The following is a 25,131-nucleotide window of genomic DNA, read 5'->3' on the forward strand; positions in this document are numbered from 1 at the left end:
CCTGGATCTGCAATGAACAAACTTGGAACTACAGTCATCAATGTACAAACTCATGGCATTAACTTTGCTTTATCACTTCTGATTCTAGAGAAGAAGACTTGTAAATATTCCTCTCTTTTTTTTTTTGGGGGGGGGGGGGGGGTTGGGCCCCAAAGGCATGCTACCTGCCAAGTTTAGTTAATATTCATCATGGGGTTTTCAAGAAGAATATAAACATGTAGGCCTATAATTTAAGTCCCCATTTGGACTCACTCCACCCACTGGGTCCGAATGGGGGGGGGGGGGGGGGGGGGGGGGGGAGGCACCCCTGATCCTGCCATGAACAAGCTTGAAACAACAGTCATCAATATACTAACTCATTGTATTAACATAGCTCTCTATCACTTCTGTATCTACAGAAAATCTTTACAGGGGAAATCCAGTCCAAATATAAGTTAGTCTGATAAGAAAGAGTAAAATATCAGGAGTTAAACAGCATAATTTTGATCAAAATCGGATGAAAAATAAGGAAGTTATGACATTTTGAAGCTTTGCTATTTTTTTATTTTTTTTTTTTTTTGGGGGGGGGGGGAACGATTATTAAACTGTCGATATGAATGCAAATGGCAAAGTGAGTATGTCACCCCTCACAACTTGCCATATACACATAGTTTGTACATAAAATTGTGAAACTTCCAGTTTTTCATTCAAATGCAATTATGCCCCAGGCTCAAATCCAAGCGATCACTATTCTGAAGTTATTTTCAGAACCAGGAATAGCATCATGTTTCAGACTTCAATGACAGAAACATTGAATTTTCATCATTTTCTTCTTATTCTTTTTTTACATGATCAATGGAAATTTGTGAGGTTATGACATGGTTAACTCACTCATTTGCATATTCATATCCACTGCACAAGAACTCTTTTAAAGAAATTTGCTAAGCAAAACTTTAAAATGTCAAAACTTCCTTTTTTTTCATCCGATTTCAGTCAAATTTTTAACCTTTGAACTTGTAAGACTCATACTCTTTTTTTATCAAACTAACTTATATTTGGACTGGATTTCAACTTTAAAGATTCCTTACTGGGGGTAGGTTGGGCCCGGTTCTATCCCCTTATGGATGCTACCTGCCAAGTTTGGTAAAAATCCTTTATGGGTTTTTGAGAAGAAGATGAAAATGTACAATTTAGGCCCCCATCAGGACCCCTCCCACCACCTCCTCTGGGTCCCAAGGGGGGCATCCCTGATTCTGCCATGAACAAACTTGAAACTAAAGTCATCAATGTACTAACTGATAGTATCAACTTAGCTCTATCACCTCTGGTTATAGGAAGAAGATTTTTTAAGATTCCTTGATTTTGGAGGAGTTGGGCCCCCCTGCCCTCCCCCCGCCCCCCTCCAGGTGGGGCATGGTGCCCATTTAAACAATTGAGATCCTATTCCCCAAGGGATGATACCTGTCAAGTTTGGTGAAAATGGGACATGGGGTTTTTGAGAAGAAGATGAAAATGTAACTAGAAATGTCTCTATGGCGACTGGTATGCCTCCGCATAATGCATGGTTTTCCTAATAGGTGTATAGTACACAATGTCTTCACAATATGTGATAACACTTTCACGTAACTGGCAAAATATTGAAATGACAGGTTTGTCACAAATCTGTTGAAGGTTCACTTTCCTTGAACTACATGTACACGTACATTGTAGGTTTGCTATACATTGTCTAAGAGTGCAGGTACGTGTATTTGGGGATTTGATGATTTTCATGAGACTTTTGACCCTTTTATAAGTTTATGCATTGAGTAATTTTCAAAGTATGAAGAAAAAGTGTAATTTCAGAATGAAATAGAAAAATTTTTGCATGTTAGCCTGGCCTTTGACCCTTAACCTTGAACCTTTTGACCTTCTAGCAGGAAATTTCCTAGAGAATCTCCATTAGGTAACATATATGTAGCATCAAGTTTCAAGAAAAACCCTGCAAGCATTGCTTATTATGAGGAAAACAGTGAAATTTTGAGGAGTTGACATTGACCTTTGACCCCTGACCTTTAACCCATGACCCCTTAACTCCCTAGATAATCCCTGCTAGTATGATATGCATACAGTGTATGTACCAAGTTCCACCAATATACCTTGAAACATTTGTGATATGGAAAAAAAAGTGAAATTTTAATTTTCACCTGGCCTTTGACCTTTTGACCTTTGACCTAAAACTCTCTATGGAGAATCTTTATTTAGTAGTACATTTCTACACTAAGTTTAAAGAAAATACCTTCAGGCATTGCATAGATATAGGGGAAATACTAATAGCAAAACTTTCAGCATTTGACCTTGACCTTTTGACCTTTTGCCAATTTCACTCAAAAACTACTTAATTAATTGCCCTATCCAACGTCTTCCTTGGACCAAGTTTGGTGAAAGTTGCTTCATCGAGTCTTGAGCTATTGCGTAAACAGATAAATTTTAGGATTTGACCTTGATCTTTGACCTATGACCTCTGGCCGATTTCACTCAAAATCGTTTCAATTAATCGCCCCATTCTTCTTCTCTCGTGTCGCTACACTTTTCCCAGTCACTGCAGAACTCAGGCTCTGGCACATGGGTTATAATCGTGGAGATCATGTGATGTACAGGGTTCTGGTAGCAGGGTGCAGTTTAATAGGTGCTCCATTGTCTGGGGAGCCTCCACGCAGTCGCATTCGGTGGATCCATCACGGTTGTATCCCCATTTCTGCATCAGGGCTTTGCATCTCCCAACTCCAGTTCTAAGGCGATTCAGGCAGAGCCAATCTGGCCATGGCTCGCTGGCACCTGTTGGGAGGGATTCCTTTGGCTCAAAAGAAAGGTTATGGGGTTTCTGCTGTAGATCTTTTGACCAGGCTTCTACCCTGCAGCTCTGGGGATTGCCATCCAGGGGTTGTACTGCGTGTAGAAAACTCTTCCTGGATTTTAGCCTTTTTGGTGGAGGGACATGCTGGAAAAGTGGATGGTGACTGTCATCTTCCTGTTTGGTGCGTTCCACTCTTGAAGACACTTCTCTTCTGACTGTAGGAGGGCCAATTCCACATGGCAGGTAGAGGTCATCAATTCGGGTAGGCTTACGACAACCATAGATGGTCCTGCACGCTGTATTTAGAACAGGGTCCAGCTTCTTGGCATGTGAGGAACGTCCCCAGACAGGGCATGCATATTCGGCTGCTGAGTAACACAGGGCAAGGGCAGTGCTGCGAATGGTTCCTGGGTCTGTTCCCAACTTGGAGTTTGCCAGCTTTCTCAAGATGTTATTCCTGGCTCCCACCTTTGCCTTGGTCTTGCTGACATGGTCCTTCAAACTGAGAGTGCGGTCTAGAGTGACTCCTAGATACACCGGTTTGTCTGTGTATTCTAGTCTCTTGCCATACCAGTGGACATTCAGTTTGCGGTTTGCATCACGACCCTTGAGATGGAAAGCACTGACTTGAGTCTTATCTGGATTTGCCCGAAGATGGTTTTCAGCATAGTAGGTGGTCAGGCCCTCTGGTGCTTCACTTAGTGTTCTTTCAAGATCTGCAAATGACTGGAACTGGGAGGCTATGCACAGGTCATCTGCATAAAGGAAGCTCCTGGTGTTCTGATGGATGGGTTGATTGTTTGTGTAGATGTTGAACAGCAGTGGAGCAAGAACGCTGCCTTGCGGAAGCCCATTTTTCTGTCTGCACCATCTGCTTCGATCTCCCCTGAGGTCAGCAAAGAAGCGTCTGTTCTCCAGCATGTTTTGGATCAGAGAAGTCAGGCTGGCGTCATGTGTAATCTTGTACAGCTTCTGCACAAGGACTCTGTGGTTGACTGTGTTGTAAGCTGCAGACAAGTCAACAAAGGCAGCACCAGTTATGAGTCCCTTCTCATAACCAGAGCTGCCAACCTTTGGAAGCACAAATTAGTACTCAGCAGCTCCAAAATTCGTATTTTTCCACCAGAATTCGTATTTTTTCAATTTCCCTCTTTTTGCTATTTTGAATTAAACTCGTCGACCTATGAGGCCTACAGGCTCTAAACATAACGTTATGATACATGCCGAAGCATCGAGCTGTTTACCAGCACGATAAAGATGCCAAACTACACTGTACGCAATGTTCAGCGTCGATTGATTGCTTTCTCGCAATGAATGTGTACAAGTGCAAGTATGTATGTAATGTGTCTCCAAAAACTTGCTGGGCTGATTATGGAAGCTTCCACTATCTAGCAGGGGACGGGGAATGCTTTCATCTTCTCAGGAGAGCTTCTGTGTGAGCGGATGCACAACTCTGTTCTGTGTTTCCAATTATTGTTTACTATTAAAACATAATCATGCATTGTTTTCAGGCTTTTTTCATTTTATTGGATTTTAAACATTAGTATTTTCCGAAGTATTCCAATTCCTTTTCCCCTGACTGGAATCGGAAAGTCTGCTATAATGATGATCGCAAAATGCCGCGCTGTGTGTGGAAGCGCCGATGTGCAAACACGTGGCTTCACTTTCAAGTTTAAAGGAATGCGCCATGTGCTCAACTGCAAGTTCGATGGATCGAATGCGCCAAAGCTGAGCTGCGCTGAATGGCTCGTTTATGGTAAACTGCATGCAGTTTACGTTCGATACGAAGAAATCATTACGTCTTTCACGAGGGAAAAACACACAAAAGAAACAAACAAACAAAATACACCCACGAACGAATGTTGATAGCCAAAACTTTGAAAAGCAATCAGTTTTGATGAGCGTGAACTGAAATTAATTGTCATTTTACACGTTGTATTTTGCTGTCTAACCAGGTGATGACAATCAATTAATCAAATAATCAATTTTTTCATTGTTCAGGGAACGTTAGATATTCGATCAAGTACGCTATAATCGACTGTTCGATGTTTCCTACTATGCGCCAAAAGAAAGGCTATAGAAATAGAATCATGATATCTTTGCAATTATTCCTTTAATTCAACTAATGAGCTGGTTCTTCGATCGATATTTCCAGGATATTTACACGCTGTTTATTCCAGTGTGCGCATTCTTTCGTCTGGCACGCACCTGGGTGTGGCACCTGCTTTTGTGGAAATTTCCACAAGGGAGAGGGGTGGGGTGTCAAGTTTCTTCGAGCCAAAGAGACTGCATACACAATCTCTTCGCTTTTATTTATTGTCATTCATGTTTTCCCCTTATTCTTTGCTGATATTGAACATTGAGATTTAACTTTACGAAGGTTGCTATAGTACGTGGTTCTTTTTGTTGTGAGGTGTATGTAATTTCTTTTTTTATCATTCTTGAGAGGGGAAAGAAGAGTAAGAGGGAAAGTGAAATAAAACAAACATCACGTATGCTCAGCATTCACAGGAAGCCGTCTTTTTACACCAGTCACCAGCATAGTTATCATCATCACCATCAGACATCACTCAAGATCATTTTTAGCCTTTCCCTATCAACATTAAGAAACACGCATAATCCCTCGAGATAAATACCTAGGAAAATAAATAACAAATATTAAGTATCAACACCTCCCGACAACACAAACATTTACATAATAAATAAAGAGCACATCAAAGCGGCTGGGATCAAACTCCGTCGCTTCGATTTGAAAAAGTATTGCAGCGAAGTGGAGAAATCGCCGTTACGAAAATAACAGTGCGAGACACTTAAGAGAATTACGTATAAATACTTCAAAGTATAAAGGGAACGGATAAAGTGATATAAAATGGAAGAAATCGTACCAAACGAGGTGTGAGAAACGACAGAAATAAAACGAAGTTTAGTAGTAAGCTTATGCCCTAGCAAGTTTGCAGCACCGAAAGCTACGCGAAAAATAAATGCACATTGGAAACTCGGTATTGCGACAAGATCCTTGGGATCAAGTCAATAAACGATACAAAACAAAGGAAATTAGTTCATTTTGACCGGAAAATAGTTTGTTATAAGTATTCTGTCATATGAGATCTCCTTTAATAGGCCTAGAAATACATCGAGTTTCCACGATACTCGGGAAAGAAAGTTCGAATGCTTTTCACCTGCACATAAATTACTACAGTGCACATCAATACACAAACAGAAACTCACCTCTTCCTTGCAGAAAATGATGCAATAACGTTACAAAAAAAACACACAACACTCTAAAAATCATTTCGTACTTGGGAGGCAAGGGACAAGAGGATGAAGAAGAAGAGAAAAAGAAGCAGACATTGCACAATGAAACGCTTTCTACCCCGCCTCAAAACGAAATAGGGTACTGTAGTGGCAGCTGGCTACAGTGTGTAGCTACTGCAGTATACTCACGCTCCCCAGCTGGCCACACATGGGGATACCACGGCGATCCATGTAAACATCCAGGGTCCGTAGACAGCAGGGATTCACGTGCGCGAAGTTCTGTTCGGCGTACACAGTACGCAAGCAGCAATATGTGTGTGCGCACACTTTTCTATTCAGCGCTTTCCACATACTGTGCGTATGCGTTGCATCGATATCCCAGCTGAGTACAGATAACATGGCGCATGCGACGTGCGTTTGCCATTTTTTTACCCATTATTTTTTCCCACTGTGAATTCGTACTTTCTAAGGGCGTTTTTGTATTTTCGTATTCCCTTTGATTTTTCGTAACAAATACTAATTTTTCGGAACGGTTGGCAGCTCTGCATAACGATCCTCAATAAATTGAGTTAGGTTAAGGAGTTGGCTTGTGCAGGACTTTCCAGGTCTGAAACCCGTTTGCTCAGGAATCAGCTGCTGATCAATAATGGGCCCCATGTGATTCAGGAGTAGTCTCTCAAACAGCTTGTAGTATGTATGACAGAGCAGGGAGATGGGATGAAGTTCTTCGGGATGGCAGGATCTTTGCCAGGCTTTAGGATAGCCACAATCTTTGCCCGCCTCCATATCTTAGGTAGCTTGTTGATTTCAGACAGCTGTTGAACAGGTCTAGAATCCACTTGAGAGCCACTGGTCCTAAGTGTTTAACTTGTTCACACAGGATGTCATCAAGACCAGCTGCTTTGTTGTTCTTCATTGTCTTGATGCCAAGAATTAGCTCGTTCATTGTGAAGCTCTGGTGAGGTCAGAACATTCCTGGTCGTCTTCAGTTGGCTTTGGTAGTTTAGCTCTTCCAGGATGATGGTTTGGGTTTCCCCGGCTATTCAAAAGGAGTTGAATGATGAGCAACTTGGTCTGCTGTGACTTCAGACTGTGGTTGGGCTTTCGTGTAGTCCTTCCCCAGCTTCCTTATTGTCTTCCAGGCTTTCCTGCTACTGTGAGTCATATTGGTAGACTCAATCAATTCTTGCCAGCTCCTTCGTCTCTCTGACGACACTGCATCGATAAGACTTTCCCCAACTGCCAAAGTATCATCTCCAAAGGGGTTTGCCTGGAAGAGATTAATATACTCCTTGTAGAGTTGCTTTGCTTCAGTTGATAAGCCAGGGATGTAATTTTTCCGGCATCCTCTAGGGATGTTGTTTCTAGATGACTTTTTCACCTTTTCTACAAAGATATCATAGTTGGCTGGGGTTGCTGGAAGGTCACTGATTGCAGTATCCAATTCTTCTGAGAATTTCTCCCAATTTGCCTTCTTCAAGTTGAAGCGGTGTCTGAAGGGGACTGGACGGGGAGCCATGACTGCATTGACTTTAATCCCGATGGGACGGTGTTGAGAGTTTGGGATTGGGTCGAGGGCGATTTTGTCACACTGGTTAGCAATGCTGTTTGAAGTGAACCCCAAGTCAGGGTTATAGCCACGCCTCCATCTGCCACTGTTGAAGGAGCTTGGTATAGTTTGGAATCACGGATGAGGGAAAGCTCATTTGCCTCAGACCAACTCTCAACTAGATCTCCATCAATGTTTGTCTCAGAGTATCCCCATAGGACATTGTGACTGTTGAAATCCCCATTAACTACATTCACTGTGTTGCCCCATCATATGTCATCCTCAAACAAAGTTTGGTGAAATTTGCTTAATCCAGTCTTGAGTTATCGCGTAAATGAATACAATATTTTCATGATTTAACCTTGACCTTTGGCCTCTGGCCGATATCACCCAAAATCTAATCAAGTAATTCTCCATATCGCATATAGCTATAAAAGAACCAACGTTGGCGGCGCACTAATTTAATCGGCGTATTTTGGAGCGATTTGTAGTCAACCCCACTTCCGGTTGCAGCTATCGCTCCGCGCGCCATTATGCATGCATGCACGCTGTGTGCAGCGGCGTGGCTAGCGTCCCACACACTTATTCATCACTTTCGTTGCATTACCACGTACATATACTTACTCGCATTTCGTCTGACCCGATTGAGTCTTATTTCGCTGCAAATTCACCGAATTGGAGAATCAACAGTGAGAATTTTGTGTAGATATCAGCATGGTATTCTTCTATGAGGCAGCCATGTGTTGGTCGCATGATGCGAAGAGGAAGTGCGTGGTCGCACTCCTCCAAAACCGGATAAACTTTTGTGGCTTTTTTGGCGAGATTTTCTAACTCAAATTGTCGTTTTCCAGTGCAAGGCACACCCCTTTTGACAAGATATTTCTTCAGTTGAGGAACTGTCATGTTCTTGAATCTTTCGTGATCATCCATGATTAATAGCTTTTAGAAAGACACTCGCTGAAAAGGTAAAATTTGCGTGACCGATGTTGAGCAGACGCTACCGATGCAAGTGAAACTGTGCGTTGGCGTGCAGTGCATTGCGGTGCAGTGCATTGCATACGTAACACCTTGGCGATAACCCGAAGTTAAGCTGACTGCATAAAAGCCAGGATGTTGATTGCGCAATGCATTCTGGGATGATATTTTGCTATCTCCATGCGATATGGAGAATTGCCCCATCATACTTTATACTTGGACAAAGTTTGGTAAAATTCCTCTCAATATTACTCAAGTTATCACGTAAACAAATGGGGATGGCCATACGGACGTAGGGAAAACCCGAAAACATAATGCCTCCGACACTCTTCGGGCGGAGGCATAAAAAGTTTACGCACGCCGGATGAAGAGCGATCGCAATAGCTCACCTGAGCCAAAAATGCCTGAAAACACAGAAACATTGCAATCCATTTTGATTCTTAGTTGCCCAATTGGGCCACCAAAAAATTTAACCTTTGTGGAAATTCTGTGGCCCAAAATAGTTTCGGCTAATGTCTAGCCCTGCTATAAATATTGGCATTCAAATGATCAAAATTTGAAAGCATGTGTCTTCCCTGAACTTGCTTTTTATTCAAATGAGGTATTGCTCACTCTATATTTTCTCTTTTGAAGTAAACTCTGTTTAAATTGTACTCTCCATACATTGGAGGATGTCATTCACATTCTATCATACAAATTTATAGTGCAATGTACAAGTTACACATACAAAATGTTCCTGGGGAAGTGAAATCGTGCGAGTGCAAATGGGTACAAAATAGTGTAGAGACCACCTAAAAACAGTAATGCTGCTGTTCATTGCTGTTCAATGACAATTTGGATTGCTTCTAGCTGCAATTCATTGTGATTGCAAGATCACTAAACTTCCGTCCCTTTTATACATACACCTGTGCACACACTGACACTAGTTGTAGGCTCATAAACTTTGAGCACAGTGCAAAGTACAATGAATACTGTCCTGTATACAAGTCCTCTTTACACGTTTTTCCCTCTCTCTCCCTCATGGAATTCTCTCCGGCCAATGGTTGTTTGAATATACTTATCTTTGTTCCTTATATGTTTACATACTCTATGAGTAAGACTTGTCAACTACATGTATGCTGTATAGTCATCCCTCATACACAAAGAGGTTCAGTGGTTGATTCTCTAGTTACACTTTGTAGAACTCGTATACAATCTTGGGCCACATGTAGTAGTTTTGGAGACTATCACTGTACACAAATTGGAAAATTTTATTTCAGTGCTTTCTAGAGTCACAGAAAGGCAACTGAGTATGTTTGTTTGAATTTGTTGTATAATTAATCTCAAACTTGAAAAGAACTCAGCCATTAACGGGCAAGTCCAAGATAAGGTCCCCTCAGAAGGCAAAATTTCATCTTTGCTCAATATTGACATGTTTGGTATCATTTTGAAGCTTATGAGTTGAAGTTTTGATTTCCATGGAGGAAAAAATTGTATTACGTAAATTTATGCAAATTTCAAGGGCTTCATTTGCATAAATGTGAAACACAGCGTTACGTATGGGACATTTATAAAAATTCATATTAATTCAAAGGAAAGCAAATGATATTTGATTAATATGTGGACATAAGAAGTTCATCAAATAGTTTAACTTGGTATGAAAATTTAGGGATTATGCAAATTATTATGCAAATTAGCTCGTGTCCTATCATGAGATGTCCCATACGTAACATATTGAGGTCATTTTTTTAGGTTTTTTTCTGAAATTGCTAAGGTTATATTAATGCCCTTTTGGAAAGTTCTAATTTATTGTTTAGAGAAATTAAATACCACAGAAAAAAGAAGAAACAGTAAAAGGAATATTTTTTATAAGGCATTGAAATAATGTTACGTATGGGACAAATGCGTTACGTATGGGACATCCTCATACATAATGCATGTGAATGCATGTAGCTAGCTGGGAAGGTCTCTCAGTACACAAATGGTCTATCATCCTGAAGAAAGCATCCCAACATTGTCGCTACTTTTTGAGTTATAGACACTTTAAACAATACATGTACTTGACTGAACAATTTTCAGAAAGGGGGAGGGGAAAATGGCAAAATACACAATGAAAAAACAGCATTAAAGGGATGGTATAGTTTTTTGTAGAAATGGGGATTCAGTTTTCAACATTTAATGAGATGATTGGAAACCAGTTATATGAATTACTAAAGAGCATACAATCCTAAGACTAGAGGAATTCAAAGTTTAGTGATGGAGATCCAATTTGAAATGGTTGTGATATAAATATTTAAAAAGAATATAAAGTAAAATGATTTTTTTTTTATTGCAAGTGATACACAAATTGTCCTTATTCAGGTTTCAATAATAGCCACGACAAAATTCATGGGTATACATACTGAGGTGTGACTCGAATCAATGACCTGACTGCTAGACAGACATCATATATCTACTTGATCACTGGGGTTCCACGCAGCAGGTATTGCTTATTTATAAAAATTAATATTTCTTGTGTCAAGTTGTTTTTTATTGAAACGAAATGGCAAACTGCCCTTCATCAATGGAAGTAAACACTTTAAACTATTCAATTTTTCAGTAGTAACTATCCTGATAAAAATAGGGCATACCCCATACTCAGGTTGGTCATGAAAATATAGAATATGATTAAATATATGATGGTAAATATTTGGGAACATTGTTCCCTCGTCAATCTGGATCAGTATTTGAGTAGTTTCAACTGATTCCATTTCAATAATTATGCAAAAATTTGTTTATGGGTATTTTGCAAAATTATTTTGCAAAATACCCATAAATGTGTCTCTCCACACACTAAACGAATGGGGGACAAAGGGCATGCATACTCGGGTTGGTCATAAAAATATAAAAATATGATTGAATATGATTAGGATGGTGAATATTTGGGGAATATTGTTTCCTTGACAATCTGGATCAGTATTTGAGTAGTTTCAACTGATTTTACTTCGATAATTATGCAAAATACCCATAAACATGGTTTTTCACACACTAAATGAATGGGGGACAAACTGTCCCATACGTAACTGTCCCATACGTAACATGTCATGTCTGTCTTCAATTAGAACCTGTAATTAGAGCTTTTTACCTAATGACACGAAACTTACCTATGATAATCTTGAGTGTTGTGACTTTCATCACAGTGAGTTACAAGTTGTAGAATGAAATACTTTCAGAGAGTTTTGAGGTTGAAAAAAATGTTCAAAAAAACAAAAATTTTCTGGTCCCATACGTAACGGCACATATTTTCTCTTCTCGAATATAATTGTGAAGGTCATTTTACTCCATTTTTTGCATGATTATACTTCTCCTAGATATCAATCACCATGATAAAGTTTGATACGATCAAAAGCCATTAACACTATTTTTCAGGTCATAAAAGTCTCTGAATGTCCCATACGTAACGCGCGTGTTATCTTGGACTTGCCCTAACTTGTTTCCCAATACATCAGTTCTCTATGCAGGCTACTGCAACTGGAAGACACCATCGCTTACATGTAGACTGACCGTAGATCTTTACATATTGGTAGCTGTACATGATCGTCATGAAGAGGGAAAAGGATTTGTAATATTAGAGCATACAAATGGATTGCCCATCACACAGGTGACAAGAGTTACAGTGTACGTCAAACACACACATGACCAAGTACATGACCACTTGGTCATGTGTGTGACCAATTAATTTGCTTCTGTATTACCAATTAAGACTGATACTGTAGGATGTTTATTTTTGGTGAAAAGTAAGATGCAAGCAAACTAGCTATTGACATGCACGTGACATGAAAAAGAAATTTGATCAGGGCTCAGGTTTTTACTGTAAAAGTGGAAATTTTCGCGGTGTTGAAATTTTCGCGCATTTCACGCAACCACAAACTGTAGCGCGAAAATAAAAGCACGCGAATATTTTTGCTTGCCGTATGTTTCTGTACTTGGTGTCTTGATTCCGCGGAATTAAAAACACATGAAACTCTTCTCACCCGGCCAAGCGCGAAAAATTAGTCGCACGAAAATATCCACTTTTACAGTAGTGGGCACAACCTTTTCCTGTTTTTTGGTCACATGTGTAACACTTTAAGATAATCAGAATTATATGTTAATTACTTAGTCTATTATTCTTAGGCTTAATATGTTTGAATAAGTGTGGACAAACATGTTATAACTGAAAACTACAATAAGGAAGTTAATAAACAGTCATCAGTCCAAAATACATGTATGGCAGAAAATGAGTACACATTTCATTTAATGCCCACGCAAATCATACGCAAATGAGCACAACGAGGACCTGAATAGAAAAATAAGAATATAATTCATCTAACTTCGGACAATGTTCTGTATGAATGTACTCAACTGAAGAAAAAAAAAACAACAACAACCAAGCTTCATTCTTCTTTTAAATTTAGGGCCACTTTTCAAAGAATGGCCCACTTCATGAAAAGATCCATGTAACATGGACTACATGTACACAGCATACATGTGTGCAAACTACACTGTATAGGTGTGATAATAAGCCATAAATGTACATTGTGTACTAACCAAGATACAAAGAAAAGTTTGCCTGAAATTGGAACCCAAATTTTACAGCAAAGATGTCAACTGAGCAAACAGTCATTACTTTACAAAATGATCCAGTATTGTGGTCCATACATGTATGTGTGCAAAATATGACATGTATTCTCTGAGATAAAAAAGTAAGGTATTTTTATGACCTTTGACCCTAATTTGCACAGCTGCAATGGCATCTGAGCAAAAAGCAGTAATTTATGACAAGATCCATGTACAGTTGTAATGCGGTCCATGGGTGTGCAAAATACAGGGGTGATGTACCGCATATAAAATGTGTAGTAATGAAGATTATACAATGTACATGTGCAATGTACATGTACAGCTGCAGCTAATGAAAAATATTTGACTGCTGGCCCCACTTTTCATAGCCAGGGTTGCACAGCCATGATGGCGTCTTGAGTAAAATGTACCATAAGTAGTACCCTAGTTATAATATTTTTTAAAATCCTTGTAAAATGATTAAGTGTGCAAAATGTGGGGGTGATATCACATACAGTACTTCACTAAAAAAGATGCAGAATGAAGTACATTTGACCTTTCACCCCACTTTGCATAGCCAAGATGGCATCTGAGCAAAAAGTTGTCATTTGTGAAATGATTCTTGCAATCATGGTTTTCACATGTCCAAACTACCTGGGAGTGATTACACATACAAATACAGTGGACTCCCATTATAACAAAGTCCTAGGGACCGGCAGTTTTCTTTCATTATATCGCAATTTCCTTATAACCGAACAAACAAAATAAAGAACAAAGAGCGGATAACTTCGCGGCCTGAATTTTTACTTTGTTGTAACAGGAATTTTGTTATAACCGTGTTCGTTATGTAATGGGAGTGCACTGTATAATTTGATACCAAGTTGCAAGATGAAACATTAATAGCCTTTGACCTTAATTCACACACTGGCATAGCCAAGATGGTGCTTGATGGAGCAGTCGTTTTCTTATGAAATGATGCACGTGACATGGGCTAAACATGTGCAAAGGGGGTGATAGGGCCTGTTTTCTCAAGTTATCGCAAAGAAAGTTGCAGAAAGAAACAAGAGACCCGCGGGTCTAGATAGTGCTCACCTGAGCATCGCAAGTTCACCTTTCACACAGTCACTAATCTAAATTATTCACAGCTCTACCAAAATTTGACCAGGCATCCTCAAGTAGAAGATGAAAATGTACAATAAGGGCCCAATTTTTTTTAAGATTCCTTAATTTGGGGGGGGGATTGGGGCCCCCTGGGGCCCTCTGGGTGGGGCTTGGTGCCCATATTGATAAATTGAGATCCTGACCCCCTAGGGATGCTACCTGCCAAGTTTGACGAAAATCCATCATGAGGATTTCAGGAAGAAGATGAAAATGTACAATTCAGGCCCCCATTTGGACCTTCCCAACCACACCCCCCCCCCTCCCCCGCCCCCAAGAGGGGCACCCCTGGATCTCCTATGAACAAACTTGAAACTACAGTCATTAATGAACTCATTCATAGTATTATCATAGCTCTATATCTTCTGATTCTAGAGAAGATTTTTAAAGATTCCTTCATTTTGGGGGTTTGGGCCCCCCTGGGGGCCCCCTAGGTGGGGCATGGTGCCCATTTTAACAAATTGAGATCCTAACCCCCTACGGATGCTACCTGCCAAGTTTGGTGAAAATGGGTCATGGGGTTCTCAAGAAGAAGATGAAACTGTACAATTTAGGCCCCATTAGAACCCCTTCCCACCTCCCTCCCCTAGGTCCCAAGGGGGGCACCCCTGATTCTGCCATGAACAAACTTGAAACTACAGTCATCAATGTACTAACTCATAGTATTAACTTAATAGCTCTATCACTTCTGGTTCTAGAGAAGAAGATTTTTACAGATTCCTTAATTTTTGGGAGTTTGGGCCCCCCTGGGAGCCCCCTGGTTGGGGCATGGTGCCCATTTTAACAAATTGAGTTCCTAACCCCCTAGGGATGCTACCTGCCAAGTTTGATGAAAATCGATCTTTGGGTTTTCAAGAAGAAGATGAAAATGTAAAAAGTTTACGCAGGACACACGACGCACAACGGACGACTCACGACGCACAACGGACGACGGACGAAGGGCGATCGCAATAGCTCACTTGAGCCTTTGGCTCAGGTGAGCTAAAAAACCTCTCCCTACATTGAAGCTAAGCTTCAATTTCAACTGAATTTCTCAACGAGATCCCAACATCCAACAAAAAAATGGAGGGCACACTTCCAATAGCCCAAAGTGTAAGCTACAACATAGCAGTATCTGAGAGAAATTCACCATTTGCTACCATACTGCTTGATAAAGACAGTAAATGTCTATTGGCATTTTGAGAAAAAAAATGGACCGCCATTGAGATAACACATAAAATGGTCAAATTTTACAAGTTACATTCGATAAATCAAGGTGTTGACATCACAAATTTTAACATTTGATGTCAAGTACGGTCTACGAAAAGGCAATTTAACAATTCGGCCAAGGATTTATAGGCTCAAGTGAACTTGAAATTTGATGAAATTATTTTCAAAATTTTACTTTTTTAATTTCATACTGGAATTTGATAACTTTGAATCATTTGCCATCATTGGCAACACATGAAATGATTTAAAGGAGACCTCCGGATGATTTTCAGAGTTTTACAATTGAACCACTATAAATTAGTTATACTGAGGACAGAGTTTCAGTATTAATGATGATTGGGATGAAAAATAAGAATATTTTCGAAATTTATACCAAATTGCAATGAACAAGGATGATGACATGGCAGGTTCCCCATAAGAATGCATGAATTGGGGCTCTTGGAAGCAGAACAAAAGAAGAAGGCATTCATAGATTATACTCATGTGAACTCGCAAGCAAGTGATATTGTATTGTAATGGAGTTTACACTGCTACATTTCTGGAATATGTGACCCTCCTATGTCATCATCCTTGTTCAGTGTAAGTCGCTTCAGGTTTTTCGAAGTATTGTTTCTCTGCTCAAGAACTACAATAAATTCCTCAAATGTATAGAGCTGTTGATTTATGTACTACATGATGTGAAATTATGAAAATCGCCTGGAATATCCCTTTAACTCATCTGCTCTCAGAAAATGTAAAAAGAATGGGGGATCTTTGTCTTCCTATTTTGGCATTGTATCTCCACTTAGGGTGGGATTTCATGGAGCACGCGAACGATTTGAGAAGGACGCGAATGACAAGATCCAACATTCGGAAAAGTTTTTCTCCGATTTCTCTGAATGTGTTCCGACAATGAAGCCAAAAACTATTCTTGCGCAATTTGTGCGAAGTTTCCACGACGTGTATGTGGGAATGTCGTGTGTATCATTGCTAAAGTACAGCATGTTACGTACATGAAGAACACGCGACGGAAATGCGAACAACGAAAAATTTTCAATATTCATGGGAGAAAATGTACCCAAGGAGAGGTGAAAGCTGTCTTGAGTTGATTTTTTTCTTTCCTCTATTTCTCCTTTCCTTTTCTCTCATTTCTCTTTCATGTGCTTGCCTACATTTTTTTTCCTACGACCTATCTCCACTACAAGTAGTAAAGAATTTGATTTTTTTTTGCAGTTCCTCCAACACATAATCTCTATAGTTCAAATGAAATTTTACATACTTTAGATACTTTCAAGTGTATTCTGTGATTTTTTTCGTATAAACATTTCTTTCTTTGCTAGTCTTTAATTTCTTTCGTTAGTATAGTTGTTATTTATTGTTTGATGTTTAGATGTATGCTACGATTTTTATTTGTAGAAAACGTATAGCTCATACATCCCCTAAACGTGCGCTGCACGTTCGCGAGAACGTCTCAAAAGGTACTCGAACAGTTTGCGATTACGTCGTAAAATGATCGGAAAAACTTCGCTGATTTTGCGTAACATACGTGCGACATTCTCCAAAGTTTCGGAGTCTGTTTGGGGTTTCACAAACATTTTGCGAACATCACGCGTGTCTTGCGAAGGTCTTGCGCATAACGAGGCTTTAAAGACACTTTCGAGAACAATTCACGAGCAAATCACGACCAAGTGTGCGGAAAAGGTTCGCAAAAAATTTCAAACTTTTTTGAAATTCTCGCCGAACTAAAAACGACATTCGCGAACAATTAACGACGCTTACGAACCCTCACGTTTGTTTGGCGATCTTTTGCAGACTAAAATATGAATGCTGGATTTTGCCATTCGCGTCCTTCGCAAATCGTTCACACGCTCAGTGAAATCACAACCTTATATGTACCGTAACTGCGACCAGCGGAAAATAAGCTTTGGGGAAAATAAGATTTGGGTCTCGTACAGGGTAGTATCGCTGCTAAATTTCAACTTACACAGTTCTGTAAATACTAAAAGTTGCGTCCATTTGAATACAGTACATGCAGATACTGTAGTCCAATTACTGACAACAGGATATGGTGAACATTTGGTTCTGCTATTAGTCCATTTCTGTCCAAATTGATGACCATTTATGATTTGGTCAAGATGAATCTGTGAGAACGACACCTGCTCCGTACGAAGATTGGAAACCTATGCACTTGCGCTCGCCAGTAGCAGTGTAGCCTTTTGACCAAGCACTCTTGCTGCTTGACTTCGTGTGGCGCCTGATCGCTCTCTGCTGGTGTGCGCGTTCACTCCAACCCTTTTGCTCGTCACTACACAGCGTGCAGCAAAAGGGCATTATTCAAAGGCTAAAAACATTGTGACTCTCATTGCGACTTGCACATTGCACAAGTGGATGTTTGCTTATTTAATGTAAAATTGGAATTATTTGTAAATTATATGTTTATTTATTGGAAAGTACATATGAAATAATTGTTTTGATGTTTATTTTATCGCATTCGCGGGTCTGCTTGTGCACCATATATGCGTTGGGCAGAGGGTCCTGAGTGCGGCAAATGAGGGGTCTAGGTCTGTGTGTGCGACCGAGAAGCCTGCTCAATGTAACGAGCCGGGCTGACCAGAGTTTGCCATCAGCATGCACCAGGACTTATCTACCAAAACTGTATGACAGCAGACAGATAGCACGCATGAAAATAATTGTGAAGTATTTAAAAGTTCATTTTTTGAGAAATTAATCATATGTAAATTAATGATATTACGCAGATGAAGTCGCAAATATTCATAGTGAATGACGCGCCTCAAACACAACAACAACTCATGCATATTCAAATCACCGATGCACAAAGTCACTCAAAAGTTAAATCGAAAAACGAAGGAAAGAACGGGAGGTATGGAGATGAACTCGTAGAAAAACATCTTTTCAAGAACATGGGATCAATCTGAAAATGAGCAAGTGCACAACTGGTATGAATTAGATACAAAACGTATACATGTATAGTTTAAAAGTAAACCATTTGCTGGTAAAATAGGACACTTTTAGAGGGGTTTAAATTTGTGTTTCTTTTTTCATCGTAAAGAGATACCACTTTGTTGACTCAGGGCGCTCCGTAACTATACACAGCCCTGTCGCTATCAAAATGCGACAGGGCTGTACCAGCGAGGTCCAAAACACAAAGCAAACATGTCGATCGCATTGAGTTTTGATTCTTGACATCATTTTTGTCACCTCAGACCATGCCTCAGACTCATTAAGGACAATCTTTATTAATTAGACTTCATGTTTTTGTTATCAATATTGACACGTGAATACAATTCACAACTTACCAAAAACAAAGATTTTATGCAGCGTGTGTGAGCAGAAAATCAGTTTCGCACGGCCATGCGATCGCGAATGTGAATGCGATCGGAGCTGTCGACCGTGATGCAACACTAGCGTCGCAGCCACAGAACTCTATGAGGCGCACGCACAGATTTTGGTCACGCATTTGCGCGCAACTAGTCTGGTTTCCAGACCCTTTGCCAACTGAACTCCTTTTACAAAATGCGCCCTCCGTGGAGACGAAGGCAAACCAGTATCCTATGTAGCAAAATAGTACGAGCGGAGGATCTTGAAGCCAGACTAGCGCACAACTTGCATCGTTCAAATTTGGTACATATGTACTATCTGCAACGATGAACTCCGATGGTCAGGGATAGCGCTAGAAAGCGTCATTGTTTTGTTCTATGGACTTTGCATAAGTACAGTACTCTCCGCATAATCGGGTAGGCTCGGAAAGAGCATTTCTTACCCGATTAAGCGGAGTACCCAATTAACAGATGAACATGTCTCATTTACAATAGACACACACAATGTGTATCTACATGCATTGTACATTGCACAAAACACCTACACTGTATGCTTATAACGTGCATGCTTGCATGGCACATTATACATACCTTACACTTGCTCAGTCACGAGCAATAATTGACACTCTTTTTATGGACAAATATGTCTTCAGAAATCTTTGTCGTTGGACTATAGACTCCTCACTAACACGCAGGCGTTTTCTGAAATGACCACGTCTCTTTGTGTGCACTATAGTCACGTCTCACGTCTGGTTACTTTTCGAGAAGTGATTTGGGAAAATCAAAATTATGGAGCTGGTGCATGGCCTGACTTTCGTTGCAAACTTCTCGTATTGTGAATGTTGTTGCGGTGCAAGGGAGGAGCGCAAGTGTGTTCAACTCCTGTCTGTCTATGCAATTGTGAGTGCCAGCTGCATTTGTAATGTTCGTTTTCATGTGGCAAGTTGGTATGGGTAATGTGTTTTCATGACTTGTTCAATCACTCCCCAAATGATCGGTCTTCTTTGCAAATTAAGCAGAGAATGCGATTTGTCGTGGAAAATTTGACATGCATGATTTCTTTAAGTGTGATCTGCAATAAAATGTGGGTAGAAATTAGATTAGAAGAAAATTACTTACCCATTTATGCGGAGAGGCAACCCGATTATCAGGTTATTCTAATGTGCATTGGATCTGACTCTGGCATTACTACCCAATTAAACGGAGTACCTGTTTAAGCGATACCTGATTACGCGGAGAGTACTGTATTATTAATGTACACTTCTTGGCAGAACATATAAATTTTCATCAGTTTTGTAGTTTTGTTGTGGTTTTCGCATTGTTGGCGAGGTCTCGTTTGTCTGACGCCCTGCTCTGCACGGGGTCTGGTCGCGCTAGGCGCTCCCACAGTATAAAGTGTATGTGAAGGAGCGCCCAGGGGTTAATCTTCACTGAACGTGTGTACATTCTATAGACAACCTTTAACGTAGCCCGACCAGAGGTCATGTAAAGCAAGGCGTCAGACAAGGGGGGCCTTGCCATCACATGGGAAACTACTGCACAACTACAAAACACACATTTTGTATACAAATTTATACATTACTCAGGGAAAGTGCATGCTTATATTACAGAAGTCCATAGAGAGCCCTCGCAATATGTCCATGGAACAAAAAAATCGCACTTTCTAGCGGTTCATCATTGCAGACTTCAAAATGGCGCGTTGATCTCTCTGCAATTATGCATGCGCGTGCGTGACCATAAGTGCAGTGATCTCTTGCGTGCGTGTGCTGCTTGAGTGTAGCAGCACGGTCGACAGCGTGACCTTTAAAAGTGTATTCAGATCGCATGAACTCCTGATTACTCAAAATGGCCTGGCGTGAAAGAAGATGTACCGTTCGCACATGCTGCATAATTTTCATAACCTTCGTTTTCAGTAAGTTGTGAATTGTGTAGTAGGCCCTATGTCAATATCGATAACATAGAGCAAGTCTCATTAATGATTGTCTTTAATGAGTTTGAGATGACAAAAAAATGATGTCTAGTATCAAAACTCAATGCGATCGTAAAATTCGCTTTGTGTTTGCTCTGTGTTGTGGGCCGCTCTGAGCCCTGTCGCAATTTATAAGGCGACTGGGTAGTGCATAGACTGATACGATCAACGTTGTCTACGAAGCACCTGCAATCCCATTCTTTCTGTTTTTGGGGAGTACGATCCGAGGAGCTCTAGCAACTGGCATGTTTTCTAATTCTATGTTATCAGAAACTTTCTATCAAAGTTGTTGTAGACCCATCCAAATTTAAATGGGTCATGCCCAGGTTTTTCATTTCCATAATTGTTAGCTGATGCATGCAGCCATTATCTCAAACTTTGAAGTTGAGTTGAACCTACACGTGCGAGTGTAGGCTATATCTTAAAATCTTCTTACAAGATCTCCATCACTTACGGACTTTCACCGATCTGGCGTCCAAAATCTCAACCACCTCCTCCAGTCGAGTAATCCGACACCGTAGAGAGACTGCCTTGTGTGCGAGGACATGGGACTCTGCGTTGATGTCGCTGAATATGTCATGTGCACGGAGCGAGAGATCGGCCAGCTGCCGGACCAAACCGCACAGAGTGTAGTTCGACACGGTGTCCAGCTCTCGATCGCAACCAGGCGGGAGGGGCCTGTTGCTCAGGTATTGTGGCTCAACGATGCGCTTGATAAATGGCATGATGCTGGTGGTATTGTGTTACCAATACTTGACAATTTCTCCCTTGTAAAAATCCACACACAATACGCGACACCTTGCTGATGGCTCCCAACTGAGATAGAATCCAAATTAACTCCAGATCCTTTGCAAACACCGATTTTCATCGTTGTTATCCATAGCTGTAGGCAAACTAAAGCTCGTAAGTGTTATTTTCGGACGGCGGGTTAATAAGAGTCATAGTCATGGGCACAGCATCCCACCACGGCAGCCTGGCGTCGACGGCAGCTCTTTCTCTCGCGACAGAAATCCCCTTTTCTCTGCACACCGCGTTATCTTTAGCATAAAAGAGGTGAGTTAGTCGAGCTAGGAGTACATTATTGGCTTGCAGACTGGCCTTCTAGAAGGAGCCACTGCTCATTCTAAATAAAATGACCACAGCTCACTCAGATACATGACAGTGGTGCGTCAGACAGCTACTTACAGAGACATCAAACTTTGCTGCGACGATTTTAGAGGGGTTCCATGAAAGTCTACTGTATTCACTTGTGCAGTGCTATGCCACTTGTGCACGAAGGGGCTCTCTCTACGGCGACAGCGAGGCAACGCGATCGCGAGCAGGTAGCTAGCTAGATGGGAGGGCGTTGTTTCTCCTGTCTTATCGTCCTTGTTTGACACTCCACACTGCAAAATGTGTTTGCACGCTCTGAGATACTAGTAATCCCGGAACTGGTTGGATTTTGCTGTCTCAATTGTTTCTCTGTTTTTTCCCTTCTGTTATTTTGTTTGTTTGTTTTTTCCCCGGAGGATCACAGCCCCGAAGATACCGGTATATTATGCAGCTGCTAACTAACGACACAACCCACGAAACAACCATCAATGAAGAATCACAAGTATCCAGATGCATTTATCATTCCCTTCTGCAGAAAACAAAATGAAAGGGAGCAAAATAAGATGTTGTGCCTAACTACAAGTGTCACAGAGGGAATACTTCCACGCCAGGGACGGATCCAGGAATTCCGTAAAGGGGAGGCGCCTTTACAAAATGAAAGGGGGGGGGGCGCAAGCGACCCATTTTTCTTTTTATTTCTTTTGTTTTAACAAAAAGTAAAGAGGGGGTGCGCACCCGGTGCGCCCCCTCTGGATCCACCACTGCACACTGTACCCACACTGTACCTTCTTTTCTCCTATCTTCACGTCCTTCACGTGCACTGATTCAAACTATCTTATAATGTAAAAATTCCTGAGGGTGATGCTTATGCGACACATAATATCTGCCTAAACACTGCACTTGATGGCATTTATTTTCTTGTTATAAAAAAAAAGTAATTCATTCACTTACTGATGCGTTTACTTCTAAAGAGAGGTACAGCGATACATTTGTGATAACAAATTATTAAAGATAAATGATTTATATTCATTTCAGCTTGGTCAATTTATATCTAAATACAATAATAAACATTTGCTACAAATATTTGATCAAATCTTTCGTCGCAATGATGCGGTACACGATTATCCTACTCGACGTTCTAGTGAATATCATTTGCCATTACTACGAACAATTCTCGCCCAAAATACATTCGTTTTCACTGGCCCGAGGTTCTGGAATAGCCTTGACAGCACTTTATAAGATGCTCTGACTTTTCCTTCCTTCAAATCAAAACTGAAAAAAAAATCTTTTGTCATCCTCACAAAAAGAAACAAATAGCTTTGAAAAATGATGACAAATGACAGGCTAATCATGATGTACAAAATACACAATAATCTTACTCATCTTTCAGCACACAGTATCAAACAGGTTACTCAGTTGACGAGAGTCACGCACCCATGCACATTCCTATCAGGTCATACTCGAGAACTGAATCGCATCGCCATTCGTTCTTTCCAAGAACAGTATAAGGAGCTGGAATTCCCTGTCGTTGGAATTCCCTGTCGTAGGAAATTGTTTCAGCGCCATCTGTGGGATCATTCCGTAACCGACTAACGGTTGATCACAGTGGCTAGTCATTTTCTTCAAATTTGTTATGTGCTTGTAAATGGGGTCTGTATAATAAACTGTATTATAATATAAATAACACAGTCTGCAAGAATCTTCAGCCTATTGAAGGAGGCAGACTTAATCATCATCAGAAGAAGATATTGTTGTCCACACACATGACGCCATAACCCCTAGTAGTCTCCTCATCCAGCGGTTTCAATACCGAAACTTTAAAAATTCTTAACTTTTGCATCGATTGTCCGATTTTCCTCAAACTTTCACTGATGTGTTCTATAATATTGCTGCTTTCACTAAATCCACATTTCTCTTTGATTTTTGTTTCCTTTTAAAGGGGAGGGTGTGGGAGGGGGTATCCTCCTCCCACGAGAGGGATATTTTGCATTTTCAGGATTGAAATTCAACAGTCTGTTGCACAATGCCGGGTGAAATATCTGGACAGTTTTCTATCATAAAAGCGAGAAAATTTTCCTCATTTCGGAAATTATTGGGGGACAAAATGACATTGCCCCCTTGTCCTCCGGAATTGATGCCCCTGCATACGAGGAAGCTTTTGCATTTTTCGAATTGAAATGATATCTCGTAAACACAATTTTTATGGAAATTGGGAAGCTGTCAATCCCCCAAGACTTTTAGTGTACTGAATAATGAAGGGAAAACAAGCGAGGAGAGGGTTAATTGAAAGGAACTATCCCCTCCCAGCCCTATAGCTTCTGACCATTCGAGCATTGAGAATTAAGGGTTGCTGGGACGAACACTGTATACTAAGGCTTTCTGTAGCTCAGTCGGCAGAGCACCGGGCTAGCAATCCGGAGGTCTCGGGGTTCGAATCCCGATGAAATCTCATTTTCTTTGCTCATTTTCCACTAATAAATCATATTCATTTCTGGTCAGTTTCCTACTGTTTGCGTTTGTTACATACTCAAAAAGCTGCATCACTTCGGTGATCCCTCGCATTTATCCCCAAGTTGACTTATCCTTCGGGTTTATGCCAGGTTCAAGTGTGTGCGTGTGTGTGTCATACACATACTCACCGCTATATAGCTTCTGACCATTCGAGCATTGAGAATTAGGGGTTTCTGGGACGAACACTGTACTAGGGCTTTCTATAGCTCAGTCGGTAGATCACCGGGCTAGCAATCCGGAGGTCTCGGCTTCGAACCCAATGGAATCCCATTTTCTTTGCTCATTCTTCCACAATTAAGAGATATAGGAAATAAAAAAAGGGAGGAAAACCAAATAATGGAGAAAAAAAAAATATGTATTCACTCCCGATATAATGTTCCAAAATATCTTTGGTTGCTTTTATATTTTTACTATATTTTTCTATTCCTTTTTTATTTCATATTTTCATTCTCCCCATATCTTTTCATTCATTACTTCTTCATTCAATAGGCCTACACAAAAAATAAAATAACTAAATCATATGTCTACATAACGACCCCAACTTTTAGCTTTCATCTCTTTCGCCCAAAAGTGGTTGTCCCTGTCTTCCATAGCCCCCATGTTGCTAGCCGAGTCCTCTTCTGCGTTGGCTACCTGCTGAGAATGATAGAAGCTGCTGAGAAATATTTGTTTGTTTGTTTGTTTGTTTGTTGTTGTTGTTGTTTGTTTGTTTTTTTCGGGGGGGGGG

The 25,131-nt window shown here is 40.5% G+C and overlaps 1 protein-coding gene across 1 annotated transcript in view; it reads right to left on the reverse strand.

Annotated features, from left to right (window-relative positions):
* The window catches only part of LOC139737093 (actin-binding protein WASF1-like), a 95,903-nt gene extending 73,875 nt beyond the window's left edge, over positions 1-22,028 (reverse strand). Inside the window, exon 1 of the mRNA XM_071647770.1 lies at positions 21,256-22,028. Within this exon, the coding sequence (XP_071503871.1) occupies positions 21,256-21,526 (271 nt within the window). The 5' untranslated portion in view covers positions 21,527-22,028. The remainder of the gene's footprint in view (positions 1-21,255) is intronic.
* Between the last annotated feature and the right edge of the window lie 3,103 nt (positions 22,029-25,131).

This window comes from Diadema antillarum, unplaced genomic scaffold (genome assembly GCF_040938485.1).
Source record: "Diadema antillarum isolate AM-2024a unplaced genomic scaffold, OU_Dant_1.0 seq00000682_RagTag, whole genome shotgun sequence".
NCBI classification, from domain to species: Eukaryota; Metazoa; Echinodermata; class Echinoidea; order Diadematoida; family Diadematidae; genus Diadema; species Diadema antillarum.